The sequence below is a fragment of the Mytilus californianus genome, unplaced genomic scaffold (genome assembly GCF_021869535.1).
Source record: "Mytilus californianus isolate M0D057914Y unplaced genomic scaffold, xbMytCali1.0.p SCAF_2, whole genome shotgun sequence".
In the NCBI taxonomy this organism is placed as follows: domain Eukaryota; kingdom Metazoa; phylum Mollusca; class Bivalvia; order Mytilida; family Mytilidae; genus Mytilus; species Mytilus californianus.
In genome coordinates, this window is record NW_026262668.1 from 128,007,531 (window position 1) to 128,026,695 (window position 19,165).

Consider the following 19,165-nt stretch of genomic DNA (forward strand, 5'->3'; position numbering starts at 1 on the left):
ATAGATTTTTTTACCACAATAGATGTTTAAAACAGCAATTAAGGACAGACCAGTTTGTCCTTGAAAAAATGTTATAGCAGTCTACTAGCGACGAAAGTTGCAGAAAGCGAGACATATGGATTGCTGCGACAGCGGCGTCAACAGTTGTTAAGTTTTCTGCTTAAGTTAGTTTGATAAGAACTACTTATGATATCTCATTGATATTTAATATGAAGTTGCATTACTATCAGTACATATCAGTTTGACATCTATTTTGAGGCCCTGCCCCTAGTTCATGGTCCAGTGACTTTGAATTAATTAGCAATTTTCAATGTTAAGTTTTTGCTTAAGTTAGTTTGATAGGATCTACTTGTGATAAATCAATGATATTTTGTATGAAGTCGCAATATTATCAGTACATATCAGTTTGACGACTATTTTGAGGCCCTGCCCCCTAGGACATGGTACAGTGACTTTGAATTAATTAGCAATTTTCAATGTTAAGTTTTCTGCTTAAGTTAGCTTGATAGGATCTACTTGTGATAGATCAATGATATTTTGTATGAAGTTGCATTACTGGTACTATCAGTTCATATCAGTTTGACGATCATTTCGAGGCCCTGCCCCCTAGGTCATGGTCCAGTGACTGAATTAATAAGCAATTTTCAATGTTAAGTTTCCTGCTTAAGTTAGATTGATAGGAACTACTTACAATAGACAACGATATTTTCTATAAAGTTACTTTACTGTCTGTACATCTCAGTTTGTCGACCCTTTTGGTATAAAACCACTAATTCATAGCCCATTGCTTTCTATGTTAAATTCTGCAATTTCAAGCATTAATGGCTACTTTGTCTTAAGTTCAAATAAAGTAGCAGTTATTTCATGTCAAAACTATACCTTATCCTGACTTGTCCTGAAAAATTCAACATACCTTTAATTGCATATTAGAGCGTACTGGTTCCCGGAATTTTAATAGTACAAAAACAGGTACTTCTGATCTGAACAACAGGGCAAATATGCCCTCCTATTAAAATTGTATATGCTTCTTTATTATTCAAAAGAAACTTTAAACAAGGGTTTTACAGTGATCTTAAGTCCCCAAGCTTTCATTTGATACCAAAACTACCCAAATATTCCACCTATTGACAAAGATACAGCTATGCGTAGGAACAATTTTGTTTAAAATATGTACTACTTTCTTGTATGTTCTTTCTGACCGGGCCTTAATTAGTAGTTCTATACCTGTTCAGGCCCTGCCCACTAGATGTGGTCCAGCAACTTTGAATTGATAAGCAATGTTGCTGTCCATCAGATGTACTTTTTCTGAATTTAAAGCCAACAGGCAGACATATCTCTGTGCCAACAGTATATACTTTGTTTTTAGTAACTATGTTTAGATTTCTTTTTAAAGAATGCAAAATTTCTGTTACATCAAATAGAAAATTACTGATGATGATGCAGACAGCTTAAAAAATCCAGCAGCATTAAATATTCTTTAATGGTTGAAAAATATGGAAGTGAAATATATATGTAAAATTTACTTCTCCAAAATTCCCAACTAGCATGAGCCTTGATTTGAAATGTATCAAACATAAGTCAATATTACACATGGATACCATACAAAATCCTTTGAGCCTTAATTTTGTGATTTAAACTAGTTTGCCTAATGTTTTCGTATTTTATTGATTATCTTATTTATTGCATTTCAGATATGGTATGTTTCCTTGTTTATTGGTTACCTTGCTTACTTTGTTGCTGCCATGGTGAAGTGTTCAGTAGACAAAGTAAGAGATCCAACACCTCTCCTCGTACTGACCATTGTTGTACTGGCTTTCGTTATCATCTGGTTTATCAGAAAGAAATTTAAAGAAGACATCTACAAGACCTTTATACAGCCTGTCATTGACTGTTTTGCATCCAAGCAAAAGCTTCAGACCTTTGTCAAAATGTAAGAAACAAATGATACAAGAACAAACCCCTCTCTCTCTCTCTTTCTTTATCATTATAGTTAGCTTTGGTATTGACTGCCATTGATAAAATGTAATCTGATATTGAAAATATGGATTTATGTGTAAAGGTCATATTTTTCTTCATCTATTAGGAGCATCCCATGCATATTTTTCTCCATCTATTTGGAGCGCCACACACATATTTTTCTTCATCTACATGTATTTGGAGCGCCACATGCATATTTCTCTCCATCTACATGCATTTGGAGCTCCCCAGCATATTTTTCTCCATCTTTTTGGAGTGCCCCATGCCAATTTTTCTTCGTCTGTTTGGAGTGCCCCATGCATATTTTTTTCCATCTGTTTGGAGCACCCCATGCATATTTTTCTCCATCTGTTTGGAGCACCCCATGAATATTTTTTCCTGCGAATAACTGAATGAGAGGGGTAAACATGGTCCAAATCCAACATTTGGGAGTAGAATATTATCAGATTTTTAGATGTTTGCATAGAAAATACTAGGGGGGATATCACTATGATGGGTTTAAACTTAAGTGAAAAATTCTGTTGCCACTGTTATTTATTTGAAGTTTTCTTGTATGCACAAACAATCAAAGTTATAGAAAAAAATCAAATCTTTTCCCAAAGTTAAGGAATCTACCTGTTGTACCTTATATAAAACAATTGTACCACAAATTTTCAAGACAGTCCATCAATGATTTCCTTGAAGATCAAAAAAATTTTCATTCATGAAATTAGTCACACTCGAAAAAATTTCTGGTTACACAGATGAAAGAAGATATCCAAAAGGTAATAAATTCCAAATTAATGTGAAAATTTTTTTTTTTTAAAGGTCCTCAGATGTAGTGTTATTTTAATATAGATTGATCATGTGTGACTTGTGAATAATTGACAAATACAGAGATATGGCAATGTTGTGACCTCCAGAATATATATATACATTCTTTTCTTAATTCTACAGTAGACAAAAACTAATAACCTTTTTCATTAGTCTTCTGTGTTGTTTGATTTTCCTTAAGCAAGAATGTTGTCTCCCAAGACAGGTTCTATTATACTTGCCTTTTGCAATTCAGATTGCCAGCCTGGTCAAACCAAAGACTTTGATTATGAGCAAAGGCTTGTTGGTTCGAAATCAGAATAATGTGTCTAGGGAGGGTGACATGTCTTCCTGCTAACTGTTACCTTGTGAACTAGCACATTAAATATCTGGCTAGCTTGTTGGTTTAGTTCAAGGTAGGGTTCATATTCATATCACATTAGCATGTTCTTATCCTAAATATGTATTTAATTGCAACTGGATGTTTAGCAGCCATCCATTATCATCATCATCATTTCAGATTGTTTATGATAGCAGTTATAATCGGAATGATAACATTGGTCGTGACATCAGTTTGGAACCGTCCACAGAATTTGATTTCACTTGCAGGATTAGCTGTTTTCCTGATCATCCTGTTGATATTTTCTGCTCATCCAAAAAAGGTGGGTTCTGATGCACCAATAGTTCTTTACATCTTTTCTTATTTTGTATAATATTTCACTTAATTTGTACTCACTGATAAAATTGACCATTTTACAACTAAACGGTCATTAGCTGAAAAATTCATTACAACTGAATTGACTTAAACTCTTAAATTTGATTTTTTTAACACACTTAAATGTTACAAGAATTATAAAATTTCCATAGGAAACCACAAACAATGCATTATATAGTGAGAGATTTAAATATTCTGCTTTTATTAATGTTTTTTTATTTTGTGAATTGTAGCTAATGTCCTGTTAATTAATATATATAAAAAGCAATACTCATACAATTTTCTAAGGTCTGATCATAACAATAGTATAATATGTAAATTGTCTGTTTGGCAATAGATTTCAAACACAATTTTAAAGAAAGTAAATTAAGAAACAATTCTTTCATGCCATGCTGTATGCTTGTTTTAACATGGGATAGATATTATATTTGTTAATATCTTTAGCTAGTCATAATGATGCCTACCCCTGTTAAAATGAGCCCATTCTAATAGTAAAATTTAGAACTTTTGTACTTTGAAGCAGATCTGTAAGACACATTCAAAAGGCAGCCACATGGCTTTGTTTCCAAGAATAATCATGATAATGTACAAATGTTTTATAAAAATTATGACGTTAAGATTTTTTTTAAAGTCTAGATATATAGAACCAATGGTTTAATATCTGTTGTGTTAAAGTAGCAATTTGATTGTATTATGTACTGGTATTTAATATTTGAAAAAGTTTCTGTTTTATTTTAAAGGTGAAGTGGCGACCTGTTCTTGGAGGTTTTACACTACAGTTTTTCTTTGCTGCATTTATATTGAAATGGAGTGTTGGTTTCCAAATATTTGAATTTCTTGGAAAACAAGTACAAACTTTCCTGATGTTTACAGATAAAGGGTCAGAATTTGTTTTTGGACCAAAGTATACAGAACATTTGTTTGCCATGAAGGTATACACACACTATTTATTGGTTATGTTGAATTCGATACATTCTTACATTTGTCAGATAGCATTGTGCTACACTATTTTGACAAACATGTTGTAACTAGTTGTAACAACAAATAATACCCAAATGTGTTGCAAACAGGAAACTTATATAGAATACATTTAAATAATTCTTAAAATCCATTTGCTTTAAATATCATTGAATAGACAGATGTGTAAAAACTTGATATTTTGCTCCAGCTTGCAGAAGAACATCTCAATAATATAATAAAAATAAAAATGTCACCTTACGAAAGTCTTTTCTTCTTTTACCAAAAAATGTAGAAATATAAAAGGTTTTGTGAATACAATAACTGAAAAAAACATGGCTTCTTGAAGATTTTTAAAATGCTTTTTTGGACACCAACATGGACGTGTTAGAATCCACTTTTTTATTATGAAAACAAAGAAAATAGCTGTAAAGGAAAAGCAATTCAAGATAAACAATCAGTTGACAAATAGAAAGTCTTTGCATTCAGGTGTCACAGGTCAAATTTATTCGTTCATTGTGTGTTTATTTACGTTTTTTGATTGAGTTAAGCCTTCCTATTGATATTTTATAGTGTGTTTTTCTATGTTGTGATGTTATACTATTGTTTCAGAAAAGGGAGAAGGTTTGGTACCATTAAAACGTTTAATCCTGCTGCAAATGTTTGCACCTGTCCTAAGTCAGGAATCAGATTACAGTAGTTGTCGTCTGTTTATGTAGTTCATACGTGTTTCTCGTTTCTCGTTTTTATATAGATTAGACCGTTGGTTTTTCCGTTTGAATGGTTTTACACTAGTAATATTTTGGGGCCCTTTATAGCTTGCTGTTCGGTGTGAGCTAATGCTCCGTGTTGAAGGCTGTACCTTGACCTATAATGGTTTACTTTCATAAATTGTAACTTGGATGGAGAGTTGTCTCATTGGCACTCATACCACATCTTCCTATATTTATTTTAAGTGTTATCATCACCCCTACTAATATTAAAAAGGAAAAACAAATATGTACAGCATTTTAGCTGGTCCTAAATAGAAAGTAAACATTATGTTATTTTAATTCAGAGCACAGGGCCTCCCTTTTCTTGTTCCTTTAAAAGTGCAATGGGGTTTTTGTCTCGCCTTGATGGTGTCAAAAAGCGAGACATAGGTATGCTGTTTCCGGCGTCGATCACGGCGGCGTCAACAATGTATTAGTTTGTGATTAGGTCTAGTTTATGGTGAACCACAAGTGGTAGGTCAATGATATTTTATATGCAGTTGTATAAGCATTGGCACATCTCATTTCCATGGAGATTATTTAGCCCTGCCCCCTCAGTCATGTTCTATTGACTTTGAAACTTTTGCTTAGTTTACATGTATTAGTTTGTGATTAGGTCAGTTTATGGGGAACCACTAGTGGTAGGTCAATGATATTTGGTGTGCAGTTGTATAAGCATTGGCATATCTCATTTCCATGGAGATTATTTTGCTCCGCCCTCTTAGTCATGGTCTATTGACTTTGAAAATTTTGCTTAGTTTACATGTATTAGTTTGTGATTAGGTCAGTTCAAGGGGAACCATTAGTGGTAGGCCTATGTTAATTGGTATGCAGTTGTATAAGCATTAGCACATCTCATTTCCATGGAGAATATTTGGCCTCGCCCCCTCAGTCATGGTCTATTGACTTTGAAACATTTGCTTAGTTTATATGTATTAGTTTGTGATTAGATCAGTTTAAGATGAACCGCTAATGTTAAGGCAATGATATTTGGTATGCAAATTTATTTGCATTTGCAAGTCTCGTTTCCATGGAGATTATATAGCCCCACCCCCGCATCATGGTTCATTGACTTTGAAACTTTTACATAGTTTACAAGTCAATGTTTGTGTTTAGGTTTGTTGAAAGGGAACGACTTATGATAAGTCTATGGTATTTGGTATGCAGTTGTATTAGCATTGGCACATCTCATTTCCATGGAGATTGTTTTGCCATGTACCTTCAGTCATGGTTCATTGACTTTGAATATTTGCATAACTTACGTGTTAAAGTATTGCTATTTTAATTTCAACATTTGCATTATCAAAAGTACAAAAAGGCGAGACATATCTCTGTGTTATTTAGTGAATAGCAGTTTGTAAATTTTGGGTTGAAGGTAGTTTTACTATGAAGATTTTGCCAGTGGAAGTATTCTTCAGTTGTTCTATAAATGTTAGACCATTTATGTTTCAGGTATTGCCTGTGGTGTGGTAGTATTGTTTAGATTTGTGATATAAATGCTTATATATTATGTTGGAGCTATGCAGATTGTTATCAGTGTTAAACCATTTATGTTTCAGATTTTACCAGTGGTAGTATTTGTTAGTTGTGCGATATCAGTATTATATTATGTTGGAGCTATGAAGATTGTGATTGGTAAGATAGCGTGGATAATGAGAGTGACACTGGGTACTACAGCTGCAGAGTCACTATGTGCTGCGGGAAATATATTCATTGGCAATGTAAGTTCAGTAGATATCTTGTTAACCATGTCTTTTTGAGAGTACTTAACACTTTTGCTCCTGAATTAATGTTGTTCGCGGAATGGTCGAGCCAAAATAAATTATCAGGAGACGATTGCCTGACCAGAATTAATTTGACAGTTGTTGCGCAAAAATTACTATTGTATGTTTGATTGCCCATATCTCTGGAATGGTTGGGAATTTGGCCACAAATATTGTCATTCGTAGTCATTATTATGTCTTATTGTCCCCTGCGTAATGCGTCGAAAATCAGTGCTGATCAATTATTTTCAAAAGAGTAATGCCCCTTGGAAACATTAATTATATTGAAAATTGCATCGTTAGAGCTCTCATTTGTACAATTCTTGCCAGATTTTTATGAAACTTATATCATAGGTTTATATTAGCAATGTCTTGGACGATATCGAAAATCAGTGCCGATCAATTACTTTTAAAAGAGTTATGCCCTTGGAAAATAAATTATATGGAGAATTGCATTGTTATCTGTCTCATATGTACAAATCTTGCCAGAATTTTATGAAACTTAAATCATAGGTTTATATTAGCAATGTCTTGGTCGAATTTAAAAATCAGTGCAGATCAATAATTTTTAAAAGAGTAATGCCCCTTGGAAATATTAATTATATGGAAAATTGCCTTATGAGCATTCTAAGGCCAAAATAAATAAATTGTGTTTTTCCAGTTTCCTGACCCTACCTACGTTTCCTACGACTCTAAACATTTTATTGACAAAAATAAAAATAATATTAATTATCGGGATTTTTCGCTCTGTCCGGATCCGATTATTCATTTAGAATACTACAGATCTTCTAAACGTTTGATAATAGGGACCATTATGGATTAGTAAAGCGTTTCAAGGACCAAGATTTTAAATAATCAAGCATGGCTTTCAACAACCGTGTAGCGTATTAGCTGTCAAATATGCGAAATGTGATCACATGGACGCAAAATATAAGGACATATACGGATAACTACAATATGATGAATCTTTTTGAAGAACATCATGATGGACCTATAGACGAAAACAAATATGAAGTTGAAGCATTTTGCTCAACTTCTTCGCACAGATACAAGACGAGATTTTTTAAATATTTGTATATATAATGAATAGTGTATTCAGTATATAAACATGTATTAATAAAATCTCGTCTTGTACATGTGCTTCTGACAGTTCTGTGCAGCAAAAGTCAGAATCATTTCAGGACTGTATCTGTCGGTTGATTGACAAACAATTATGGTTTTTTCTTAAAAAAATATTCTGATCCTCAATTTGATGGAAAAAAAAATTGTGGTCAAGCAGATGACAAAAAAAAAATTCTGAATCCAGGTTTTCCCCATACCTTATAGTGTTAAATTTTGAAAAAAATAATTTGATTGATAGCGTCGAAAAACTATGTACCGTCTGAAGAAATTCTTTACAACTTGAATTCTGTTCGAGTTGTGTTTTCAACAACATGATTGAAAATTGTCCGACGGTCATGAATGTTAATGAACGCCATTTCGTACACAATAACTCTACCCATAAACAATTGTATCAATTGAATACAATCAATACGATTATGAGTCTTGAAAATGAGAAGAGACAGTTGATTGAATTGAACAACTCATAAAAGATGGTATCGAATACGATTGATTCAATCGTGACCCTTTAAACCAGATGAGACAGTTGATTGAATTGATCCTTTCTTAAATGATTATATAGATTGAATAAAATTGATACAATGTGTTTCAGCTCTAAAAAATTAATATACAATATAAAAATAAGGAGATGTCCATTAAAAATCTTGCATAAAAAAGGGAATATTTTGATACTTAGATCTTTAATTTCAGACAGAAGCTCCAATCCTGATTCGACCATTTCTTGGGTTGATGACTAAGTCAGAACTTAATGCTGTTATGACAGGAGGATTTGCTACCATAGCTGGTGGTGTTTTAGCAGCTTATATCTCTTTTGGGGTAAGACCAACTTGAGGGAGTCTATATGATATCAAGAGAGTACTATTAGTATGATGATATAGTCATTCTCCAATTATTTCATGGTTTTATGGATGGTGGGGTATTAGCTACGAGATATAAAGAAAAATAAAATATGATTTTTTTCTTTCAATCATTTATGAAAGTGAAATAGTGAAATAATAATTAGCTTTTAGCAGCCAGTTTAGTTCAATTTTGTCAAAATAAGCTAAGAAACATCGCTGATGAAATATTAACTTGCTTAGCTAGAGATTGGTAACGCATGTATAATGAGTGTTCAGCCATTAAAAGGAAAAGAATGTCAACATTGAAATTGAAACAAAGGTAAACCATTTCGTTGACTGATTAGATCCATGAAAAATCATTCTTATACAGGTAAAAACAATGATTAACTTATCTTTTTAACCTATAACATGAAATCAATCAGACCTAGAAAAATCCAATTGCATGTGGTCGCAATCTATTTATATTTATGTTTGTTTATATCGGGCAGCAGTCTTCCGAGGTCATCTCATTGGTTAATTAGATGGCATCTAGACTAAAATACACACGAAATGCTGATATTTATTATATAGTCCATGCATTGTTAATTGTTTATTTCAGACTTATTGTAATTTGGATATTCGTTTTAGGATGTTATAAATCAAATATGAGAATTTGAGTCAAATCAGTGAATATGAATTTGACAGCTAATGCCCCTTTAAAGGAATCTGAAATTAATAATCGTGTAAAAAAAAATTATTTTAATGGCATAATAACTGATGAGTTTAGTTGAAAAAAAATATATGTTTTCAGTTGACGAAAACAAACATAACTTTGAATTGTTATCGAATTTTTATACGCCCGTTTACGGGACGTATTATGGTATACCGTTGTCCGTCTGTCTGTCCATTCGTCATCAACATGTCTGACATTAACCCTGGTTTAAGCTAGGATTTTGAGGGCTTTAGTCACTTTTGCGCGAGATGAAAATCAACATTATTTTGGGTAACAGCAAGGGACCAAGGATGTATGTATATTACTAACTATACATCTTTGTCAGACTTTGAAGGACTAATTGCATGATTTGACTGATGTGTCACTTAAATATGAAGATTAGGATATAAGATCTGAAAATCTAGTTCAAAATTTTACTTCAATTAGTTTCGGGGACATTCCTGATCAACAAAAGTTGGGTTCCAACTTTTGAAACCAGGAATCACAGTATAAATGAACTTTGTAAGACAATTACACTGCATAATCATTATCCTTATAAAACATTTAAATCGATATTTTGAATTAATTTCTATAAAGTTGGAACCAAGGATTTGTACAATTTCACATGGAACGATTCCAATAACTAAATTGTAAATTAATCGAGAATTGATCACGTTTTCTTTCGATTTTCAAATGAAATGTAAACGGGAAGTGACAAGTAGATAATAAATTCAGAATGAATCAGGATTCATCTACGGATTGGTTTGTGTTTAAAAAAAGGCAGGAAATTATAATTTTTTTATTTCAATTTGCATAGTAAGAACTATATTTGTCTCTCTCATTTATTTTGGCACTAAATTTATTTCATATTTTACGTTTTAGTGTCTATAAATTCATAGGAATACTTTCACGCATGGGCAGTATATCGTAAAGGAAACACCTGTTTGACTCGTTGATGATGATGGAAGTTTTTAACGTGAAAACATTTCTGAACGTTTTGAATAAAGTTCAACCTTTTAATCGAAATTGAACGTTTTATATCAAAGATGACGAAAATACAATCATCTGACAAAACTACGACAAACGAACTGCAAGTTATGATCGTTTTAGAAATATTGAAATTAAAAAGCGAATTGTCCGGGGGAAAACAATTTTGTTCAAATGACGTAACTAGGACAAGCGAACTGCAAAATCTGGTCGTTGGCCTTGAGAAATATTGAAATTAAAAAGCAGACTGACTAATTTTACTGGGGAAAATAATTAACTGGATTAGTGACCCATCCGATGGCGATAAGCGGATTACCTGTAATCACAACTTTATAACACCTGTTGTAAATGTTAATTAGCTGAGGGTCATAAACTTGTCAGAAACATGTAGACAGGTAGAATTTAGTATTTTCATGCGAAAATATTTTTACACTTTCCAAATTTAAGTGACGAAATTGATTTGAAATACTTTCGTCATTTTGAAAACAGTTTCGTAAATTACGAAAGTGACGAGCGCTAGCAAAATCACTGCATTAACTCAAAAATGCTTTAACCAATTTGCATTAAACTTTGGTGAATTGTTTATATCTATTGACGTGAGCTCCCTTTCGTTTTTTATAAATTTTAGATTTTACGTTTCCGAGTTATGGGGTATTATTCATTAAAAAAAGGGGGATTTTCCAGTTTTCGGACAATAACTCATAAATGCTTTCAGCAGTTCTTATGAAACTTTGGTGAATTGTTTATATCTATTGATGTAAGCTCCCTTTAGAATTTTATAAATTTTACATTTTACATTTCTGAGTTATGGGGTTTTATTCATTAAAAAAGGGGGGATTTTCCAGTATTCGGACAATAAATCAAAATGCTGTCAGCAATTCTCATGAGACTTTGGTGAATTGTTTATACCTATTGATGTAAGCTCCCTTTTGATTTTCATAAATTTCTAATATGATATTGAGAATTAATTTAACTTTATTTGTTTATAGTCTGACAACAGATTTACTAAGTATTGCGCAACAACACAGTGTATTGCACAACCGCAAGAAATCTTTAATTGAATATAAATTCAATTCATATAACCAATTTCAAGTTCTTTGACTACATTTATTCAGAAACCTGTAATATGTCAAATATTTAATTACAATCCAAATTCAGACCTGTATCAAGCTTGAATATTGTGTCCATTTTTGCCCCAGCTGTTCAGGGTTGGACCTCTGCGGGTGTATCCAGCTGCTCTCAGCGAAGCAGTTTATTTGCTGCTGGCAAACAATCCAAAATTAATCCACAACTGATAAAAACTTACTAAACTGTATTAGAAAAATGTTAAAGATAGTGTGGTCTCTAATTTGAAATGTGAAAACAATAGAACTCTGTTACACATATTTAGGTTAACAATGTTTGTTTAATGTTTCCTAGGTACCAGCAGAACATTTATTGTGTGCATCTGTGATGAATGCCCCCTGTGCCTTAGCAGTATCTAAACTTCTGTATCCTGAGACTGAGCAGAGCAAGCTTAAAACTACAGCTGATTTACAACAGGAGGAAAAGTAAAAATTATACAAAATAAAAACAATTAACTCTTATCTAAACAAAAAAAAGATGAACTTATGATCCCCTTTTAAATTTTGCTTGATGACATAACCCCTATCAAACATGACTGCCTTTTATGATTGAATAAAAATTAAAATTAAAAAACCTGAAAAAGGACAAGTTTACAAAATTTCCAAAGAATGATGCATTACCAAATTTTTTTAATGTGCCTAATAGCCTTAAGAAATCACTGCCTCTGTTATTTTACATAGACAAACATTTTTTTTCAGAATCTTTAATGCAACATTTCTTTAAAAAAATCATGGAAAAAATAGTCTTTTGGACATCATAATTTCTTGGAATTTTCTAAATTTAGCAACACATGGAATTGTTTGATTAACAATTACCATCAAACATGGCTTAATTATTTATACCCCCCACTCTAGGAATGGGGCTATATAGCATTCACCTTATTCATAGTTCTGATGTTCGTCCAAAAAAGTATTTCTGTCACACTTTTATGTGGTGCAAAATGAAATACTGAACAGAATAACTTCACATTTAGTCATCAGCTTGGTGGTGATGAGTTGAAAGCTGTAAGGCAACAAATCCTGTTTTCCAATACTTTTAACTACAAGTACAGGTATACCAGCACAAAAATGTGGTTTTTGTCGAGCCTGCGACTTTTGTCGCAGAAAACTCGACATAGGGATAGTGATCCGGCGGCTGTGGCAGCGTTAGCTAACTTCTTAAAAGCTTTATATTTTAGAAGATGGAAGATCTGGATGCTTCATACTTTGTATATGGATGCCTCATGTTACGAAGTTTCCGTCAGTCACATGTCCAATGTCCTTGACCTCATTTTCATGGTTCAGTGACTACTTGAAAAAAAAGTTAAGATTTTTTGTAATGTTAAATTCTCTCTTATTATAAGTAATAGGATAAATATATTTGGTATGTGCGTACCTTGCAAGGTCCTCATGCCCGTCAGACAGTTTTCACTTGACCTCGACCTCATTTCATGGATCAGTGAACAAGGTTAAGTTTTGGTGGTCAAGTCCATATCTCAGATACTATAAGCAATAGGTCTAGTATATTCAGTGTATGGAAGGACTGTAAGGTGTACATGTCCAACTGGCAGTTGTCATCTGACCTTGACCTCATTTTCATGGTTCAGTGGTTATAGTTAAGTTTTTGTGTTTTGGTCTGTTTTTCTTATACTGTATGCAATAGGTTTATATTTGATGTATGGAATGATTGTAAGGTGTACATGTCTAGCTGGCAGGTGTCATCTGACCTTGACCTCATTTTCATGGTTCAGTGGTCAAAGTTAAGTTTTTGAGCTTTGGTCTTTTTTTCTAATACTATATGCAATAGTTCAACTATATTTGGTGTATGGAAATATTTTATGATCTATATGTCAGTCTTGCAGGTTTTATTTGACCTTGACCTCATTTTCAAGGTTCATTACTCAGTGTTAAGTTTTTGTGTTTTGGTCTGTTTTTCTTAAACTATAAGCAATAGGTCAACTATATTTGTTGTATGGAAGAATTGTTAGCTGTACATGCCTGCCTAGCATGGTTCATCTGACCTTGACCTCATTTTCATGGTTCATTGGTCAATGTTTAGTTTACTTGGTTAATGTTAAGTTTATGTGACAGTTGTAATAAAGCTTTATATTTAGGACTATCAACATAATATTAATGATTAGTAAAGAAGGCGAGACATTTCAGTGTGTGCACTCTTGTTGTCTGGAGACGTAGGTATTACTATCTGGCAGTGGCAGTGTAATATATATGTACAAATCTTTATATTTCAGAAGGTAGAAGACCTGGATGCTTCATATCTTGTATGTAGCTACCTTATGTTACGAAGTTTCTGTCTGTCATATGTTCATTGACCTTGACCTCATTTTCATGGTTCAGTGACTCCTTGAAAAATATTTATAGTTTTTTTTGTCATGTGAATTTCTCACTTATGAGTAATAGGATAACTATATTTGGTATATGGGTTCCTTGAAACGTCAACATGTCTGTCAGACAGGGTTCACCTGACCTTGACCTCATTTCATGGATCAGTGATCAAGGTTAAAGTTACATGATTAGGTCTGTTTCTCAAATACTATAAGCAGTAGGTCAACTATATGTGGTGTATGAAATGACTGTAAGGGGTACATGTCAGTCTGGCAGGTTTCATCTGACCTTGACCTCATATTCATGGTTCATTGGTCATGTTAATTTTTTGTGTTTTGGTCAATTTTTCAAGTACTATAAGCAATAGGTCAACTATATTTGGTGTATGGAATGATTGTTAGGTGTACATGTCTGTCTGGCAGGTATCGTCTGACCTTGACCTCATTTTCATGGTTCATTGGTCAATGTTAATTTTTTTGTGTTTTGGTCAGTTTTTCAAGTTTTATAAGCAAAAGGTCAACTATATTTGGTGTATGGAATGATTGTAAGGTGTACATGTCTGTCTGGTAGGTATCGTCTGACCTTGACCTCATTTTCATGGTTCATTGATCAATGTTAAGTTTTTGTGTTTTGTTCTGTTTTTCAAACACTAGAAGCATTATGGCAACTTTATTTGGTGTATGGAATAATCATAAGGTGTACATATCTCTCTGACAGGATTTATCTGACCTTGACCTCATTTTCATGGTTCATTGATCAAAGTTGAGTTTTTGTGCTTGGTCTGTTTTTCCAATTAACACAAGGAATAGGTCAACTATATTTGGTGTATGGAATGATTCTGTCTGACAGGATTTATCTGACCTTGACCTCATTGTCATAGGTTTTTAGAAATTGTAAGTTTATGTGATACTTTTACTAAAACCTTTATCTTTAAGACTTTCAATATAAAATCAATGGTCAGTAAAGCAGGCGAGACATTTCAGCATGTGCACTCTTGTGGTTATTGTGGTTCTTTCAGATTATGTTTGATATCAACTCCATAATTATCACTGTGGACTATTTTTTCCAGGTTTGCAAGGAGAGCAAATCACTTTCCAACTCTGGAAGAAAAAAAATTAATTATGCCTCCAGCCAAATAACAAATGCGGTGAAAAATAGGCAACCAAATATTTGCCTTCCTCTTGATTTGAAAGCTACAAAACAGTTTTTGTCTCGCCTACAAAGAAAGTTGCAGTAGGCAGTGTATACATGTGTGACATAGGGATTACTATGAGGCTGCAGCGATGTAAACTATTTGTATAAAGCTTTATTTTTCAGAAGGTAGAGGACATGGATGCTTCATACCTTGTATGCAGATACCTTGTGTTATAAAGTTTCCGTATATCATATGGCCATTGTTCTAACCCTCTTTTTCATGGTTCAGCGACTGCTTGAAAAAAAATATTTTTTTTGTCATGTGAATTTCTCACTTATTTTGAGTAATAGGATAACTTTATTTGGTATATTGGTTCCTTGCAATGTCTACATTTCCATCAGACAGAGTTCACCTGACCTTGATCTCATTATATGGATCAGTGATTAAGCTTAAAGTTACGTGATTACGTAAATTTTGTATTGTCTTGAGGTGATTAGGGGGTAGCTGTCAATTTATTCTTAGAAGTTACTATTAAAGGAATATTAATTTTAGCAATGATTATGTATGTCATTGTTATACGACCTTTTTGCGGTCGTATATTGGTATGACGTTGGTGTCTTCGTCGACGTCCGAAGACACATTGGTTTTCACAGAATAACTTTAGTTTAAGTGAATGGATCTATATGAAATTTTACGATAAGGTTCATTACCACAAAAAAAGGTTGGGATTGATTTTAGGGGTTATGGTACCAACAGTTAAGGAATTAGGGCCAAAAATAAGCATTTTTGTAACTTCCAGACAATAACTTGTGTTTAAGGTGGCTGGGGTGTCTTCCTCCAACTTGGATTTTGAAGTAGCAGATGACAATTGGTCTAGATCTTTAATGAAATGTGCAAATTTTGAGAGTAGTATGTAATTCATGTGTAAGACTTTTAATGTTAATATACAAAATAATGTGTTTTATCATATTTACGGCTGTATTTTCTGAAAAACACAAAAATTTTGTTTGATTCATTTTTTTTCAACTTTGCCACATAAGGGGAGATAACTCAGATAAAGTTATTTTTGTCGAGCCTTCGACTTTTGTCGAAAAAGCGAGACATAGCGATCCTACATTCCGTCGGCGTCAACGGCGGCGTCCACAAATATTCACTCTGTGGTTAAGGTTTTTGAAATTTTAATAACTTTCTTAAACTATCCTGGATTTCTACCAAACTTAGAAAGAAGCTTGTTTATGATCATAAGATTATATTCAAAAGTAAATTTTGTAAAAAAAAATTCCATTTTTTCCATATTTTACTTATAAGTGGACTTAGTTTTTCTGCCAGGAAACATTACATTCACTCTGTGGTTAAAGTTTTTGAAATTTTAATAACTTTCTTAAACTATCCTGGATTTCTACCAAACTTGGAATGAAGCTTGTTTATGATCATAAGATAGTATCCAGAAGTAAATTTTGTAAAAAAAAAATTCCATTTTTTCCGTATTTTACTTATAAATGGACTTAGTTTTTCTGCCAGTTAACGTTACATTCACTCTGGTTAAAGTTTTTAAAATTTTAACAACTTTCTTAAACTATCCTGGATTTGTACCACACTTGGACAGAAGCTTGTTTATGATCAAAAGCTAGTATCTAGAAGGAAATTTTGATAAAATTTTGTTCCATTTTTTTCATATTTTACTTATAAATGGACTTAGTTTTTCTTCCAGTCAACATTACATACATTCTGCAGTTTAAGTTTTTAAAACATTTATTAGATTCATAAATTATCCTGGATTTTTACCAAACTTGGACAGAAGCTACTTACAATCAAAAGATAGTATAGAGAGGAATATTTTTATTAATTTTTTTCCTCATTTTTGTTGAGCCTGCGATTAACACCAAAAGTAGGCGAGACACTGGGTTCCGTGGAACCCTTACGAATTTTTATAATAGAAAGTGTTGTGAATTTACCTATTTTAATATGTAGCAAGAAAACAAGTCCGGTGACCCCATTTTTTCTTTTTCTTATCTGAAAGCATGTTATAAGAGCTATGGTCTCACATTTTATCTTAAAATGCTATGGTTTAGTTTTCTTTTTATCACACAAAATTGGATTTTCCATGCATAATCTATACAAAATCTGACAATTTTGCACAATCTTTAGGGTGAAAAAAAGTCCGGTGACCCATACTTTTTATTATATTTTGGAAAAAAGCATGATGAAAACTACATTTTGACAAATTATTAAAAAATTCTATGGATTTTATTTAAGACCCCCTATCCACCTTAAGTGTATGGATCTCTCTGAAATTATACCACAAGTTTCCATACCACAAAGGGATGGTTAGGATTGGCTTTGGGGGGTTATGGCGCTCAAACCTTTTAGGAATTAGGGGCAAAAAAGGGGAATTTTTTTTTCATTTCAGATTTCAAAAATTAAAAAGAAAATTTCTTCAAATATTTTTTTTTTGCAAAAAAGGTGGGGGGGGGTCAATACGCAACAGCATAGTGTATTCACAAAAGCAAAAAAAAAGGGGGGGTCAATTCGCAACAGCATAGTGTTCTATGACTACAGTTATTCGGTGTCAGAAACCTTTTATGTGTCAAATATTTAATTACAATCCAAATTCAGACCTGTATCAAGCGCGAATATTGTGTCCATTTTTGCCCCAACTGTTCAGGGTTGGACCTCTGCGGTTGTATCCAGCTGCGGTTGTATCCAGCTGCGCTCAGCGAAGCATTCTATTATATCTTATTATGTTTCCCGTTCAATGAAGGGAGACATTATGTATAAGAAGTATTTCTTCTTCTGGGTCTTCTCAACCTTATTCTTGCCAAAATTTTTATTTTGTTATGGTTGGTTGTTATAGTTGTGCTTAATCATTATATATATATATATATATATATATGATCCGTTCATCCTATTTTGACTCCTCAAAATTCAAACCTTTGCACACTTTTTTTTTGCGGTATACCGTCTTTTCCGCAAGTTTATTGTTTTCTGTTTAGTATTAAATTTATAATTAAGATCCATTTATTACATCGGTGGTCCGTTTATTTGGCAATCGCCAATGGCAGTCAGCAGGGTTTAAGAACATTTGTTGTTCGACCTGTTAGTCAAATGCGTTTTGATAAAAAATACTTTTTTCACTTTTTTGGTCTTTTGGAAAATGTTGTTTGTGCTGTATTTAGACCCCTCTAACAAGAAATTTGTTTTGCATGCACACATATGAAAATTGTGGTTTTTATCCAACGCAATCATAGGTTTGAACGTTGTTTTCAATTTAGACTTGTGTATATATATATATATATATATATATTAGTGCATTAAATCAATCTTCAGATTTTTCTGATATTTCAGGAAAGAAACAAACATTCTAGAAGCAGCAGCAGCTGGTGCATCAGCATCCATTAAACTGGTAGCCAACATTGCAGTCAATTTAATAGCCTTTATAGCCATGTTAGAGTTTGTTAATGCTGTCTTATCATGGTTTGGCAGCTTTGTTGGATTTCCAACGCTTTCATTTCAGGTAAAACTGTTTAAACTTGCCAATAATTTTCTCTTAGGCCATGTATGATACAAACACCTTCCAATGGGGACTATCTGTGCACCACTTATTGCGGACCTGTTTCTGTATTGTTATGAGTTACAATTTATGACTAAAATCAGCAACGACCCATAGAAACAACATCTGATACATAAATTTAATAACACTTTTAGATATTTGGATGATATATTGGTTCTCAATAATGACGATTTCAGTATGTACACTAAAGAGATTTATCCTGCTGAACTGACTTTAAATAAAGCTAATACTAACAATGAACACTGCCCTTTCCTGGATCTTGATATCTATATCTTTAACGGGAAGCTTAATACCAAAATTTATGATAAAAGAGATGATTTTTTATTTTCGATTTGCTCGTGTATGTAACAACATTTGATTTTAACGAAAGAAATCTATGTATTACTGAAAAATTATTACACCAGGGTTTTCGATATCACAA

General features: G+C 32.8%; 1 protein-coding gene across 3 annotated transcripts in view; it reads left to right on the forward strand.

Moving 5' to 3' along the window:
- Positions 1 to 19,165, forward strand: part of LOC127730973 (solute carrier family 28 member 3-like) — a 46,208-nt gene that overhangs the window by 17,291 nt on the left and 9,752 nt on the right. For all 3 annotated transcript variants that reach the window (XM_052239610.1, XM_052239609.1, XM_052239611.1), the window contains 7 exons: positions 1,692 to 1,930; positions 3,290 to 3,431; positions 4,225 to 4,416; positions 6,753 to 6,914; positions 8,766 to 8,891; positions 12,012 to 12,142; positions 18,519 to 18,687. In XM_052239610.1, coding sequence (XP_052095570.1) covers positions 1,692 to 1,930; positions 3,290 to 3,431; positions 4,225 to 4,416; positions 6,753 to 6,914; positions 8,766 to 8,891; positions 12,012 to 12,142; positions 18,519 to 18,687 — 1,161 coding nt within the window. The remainder of the gene's footprint in view (positions 1 to 1,691; positions 1,931 to 3,289; positions 3,432 to 4,224; positions 4,417 to 6,752; positions 6,915 to 8,765; positions 8,892 to 12,011; positions 12,143 to 18,518; positions 18,688 to 19,165) is intronic.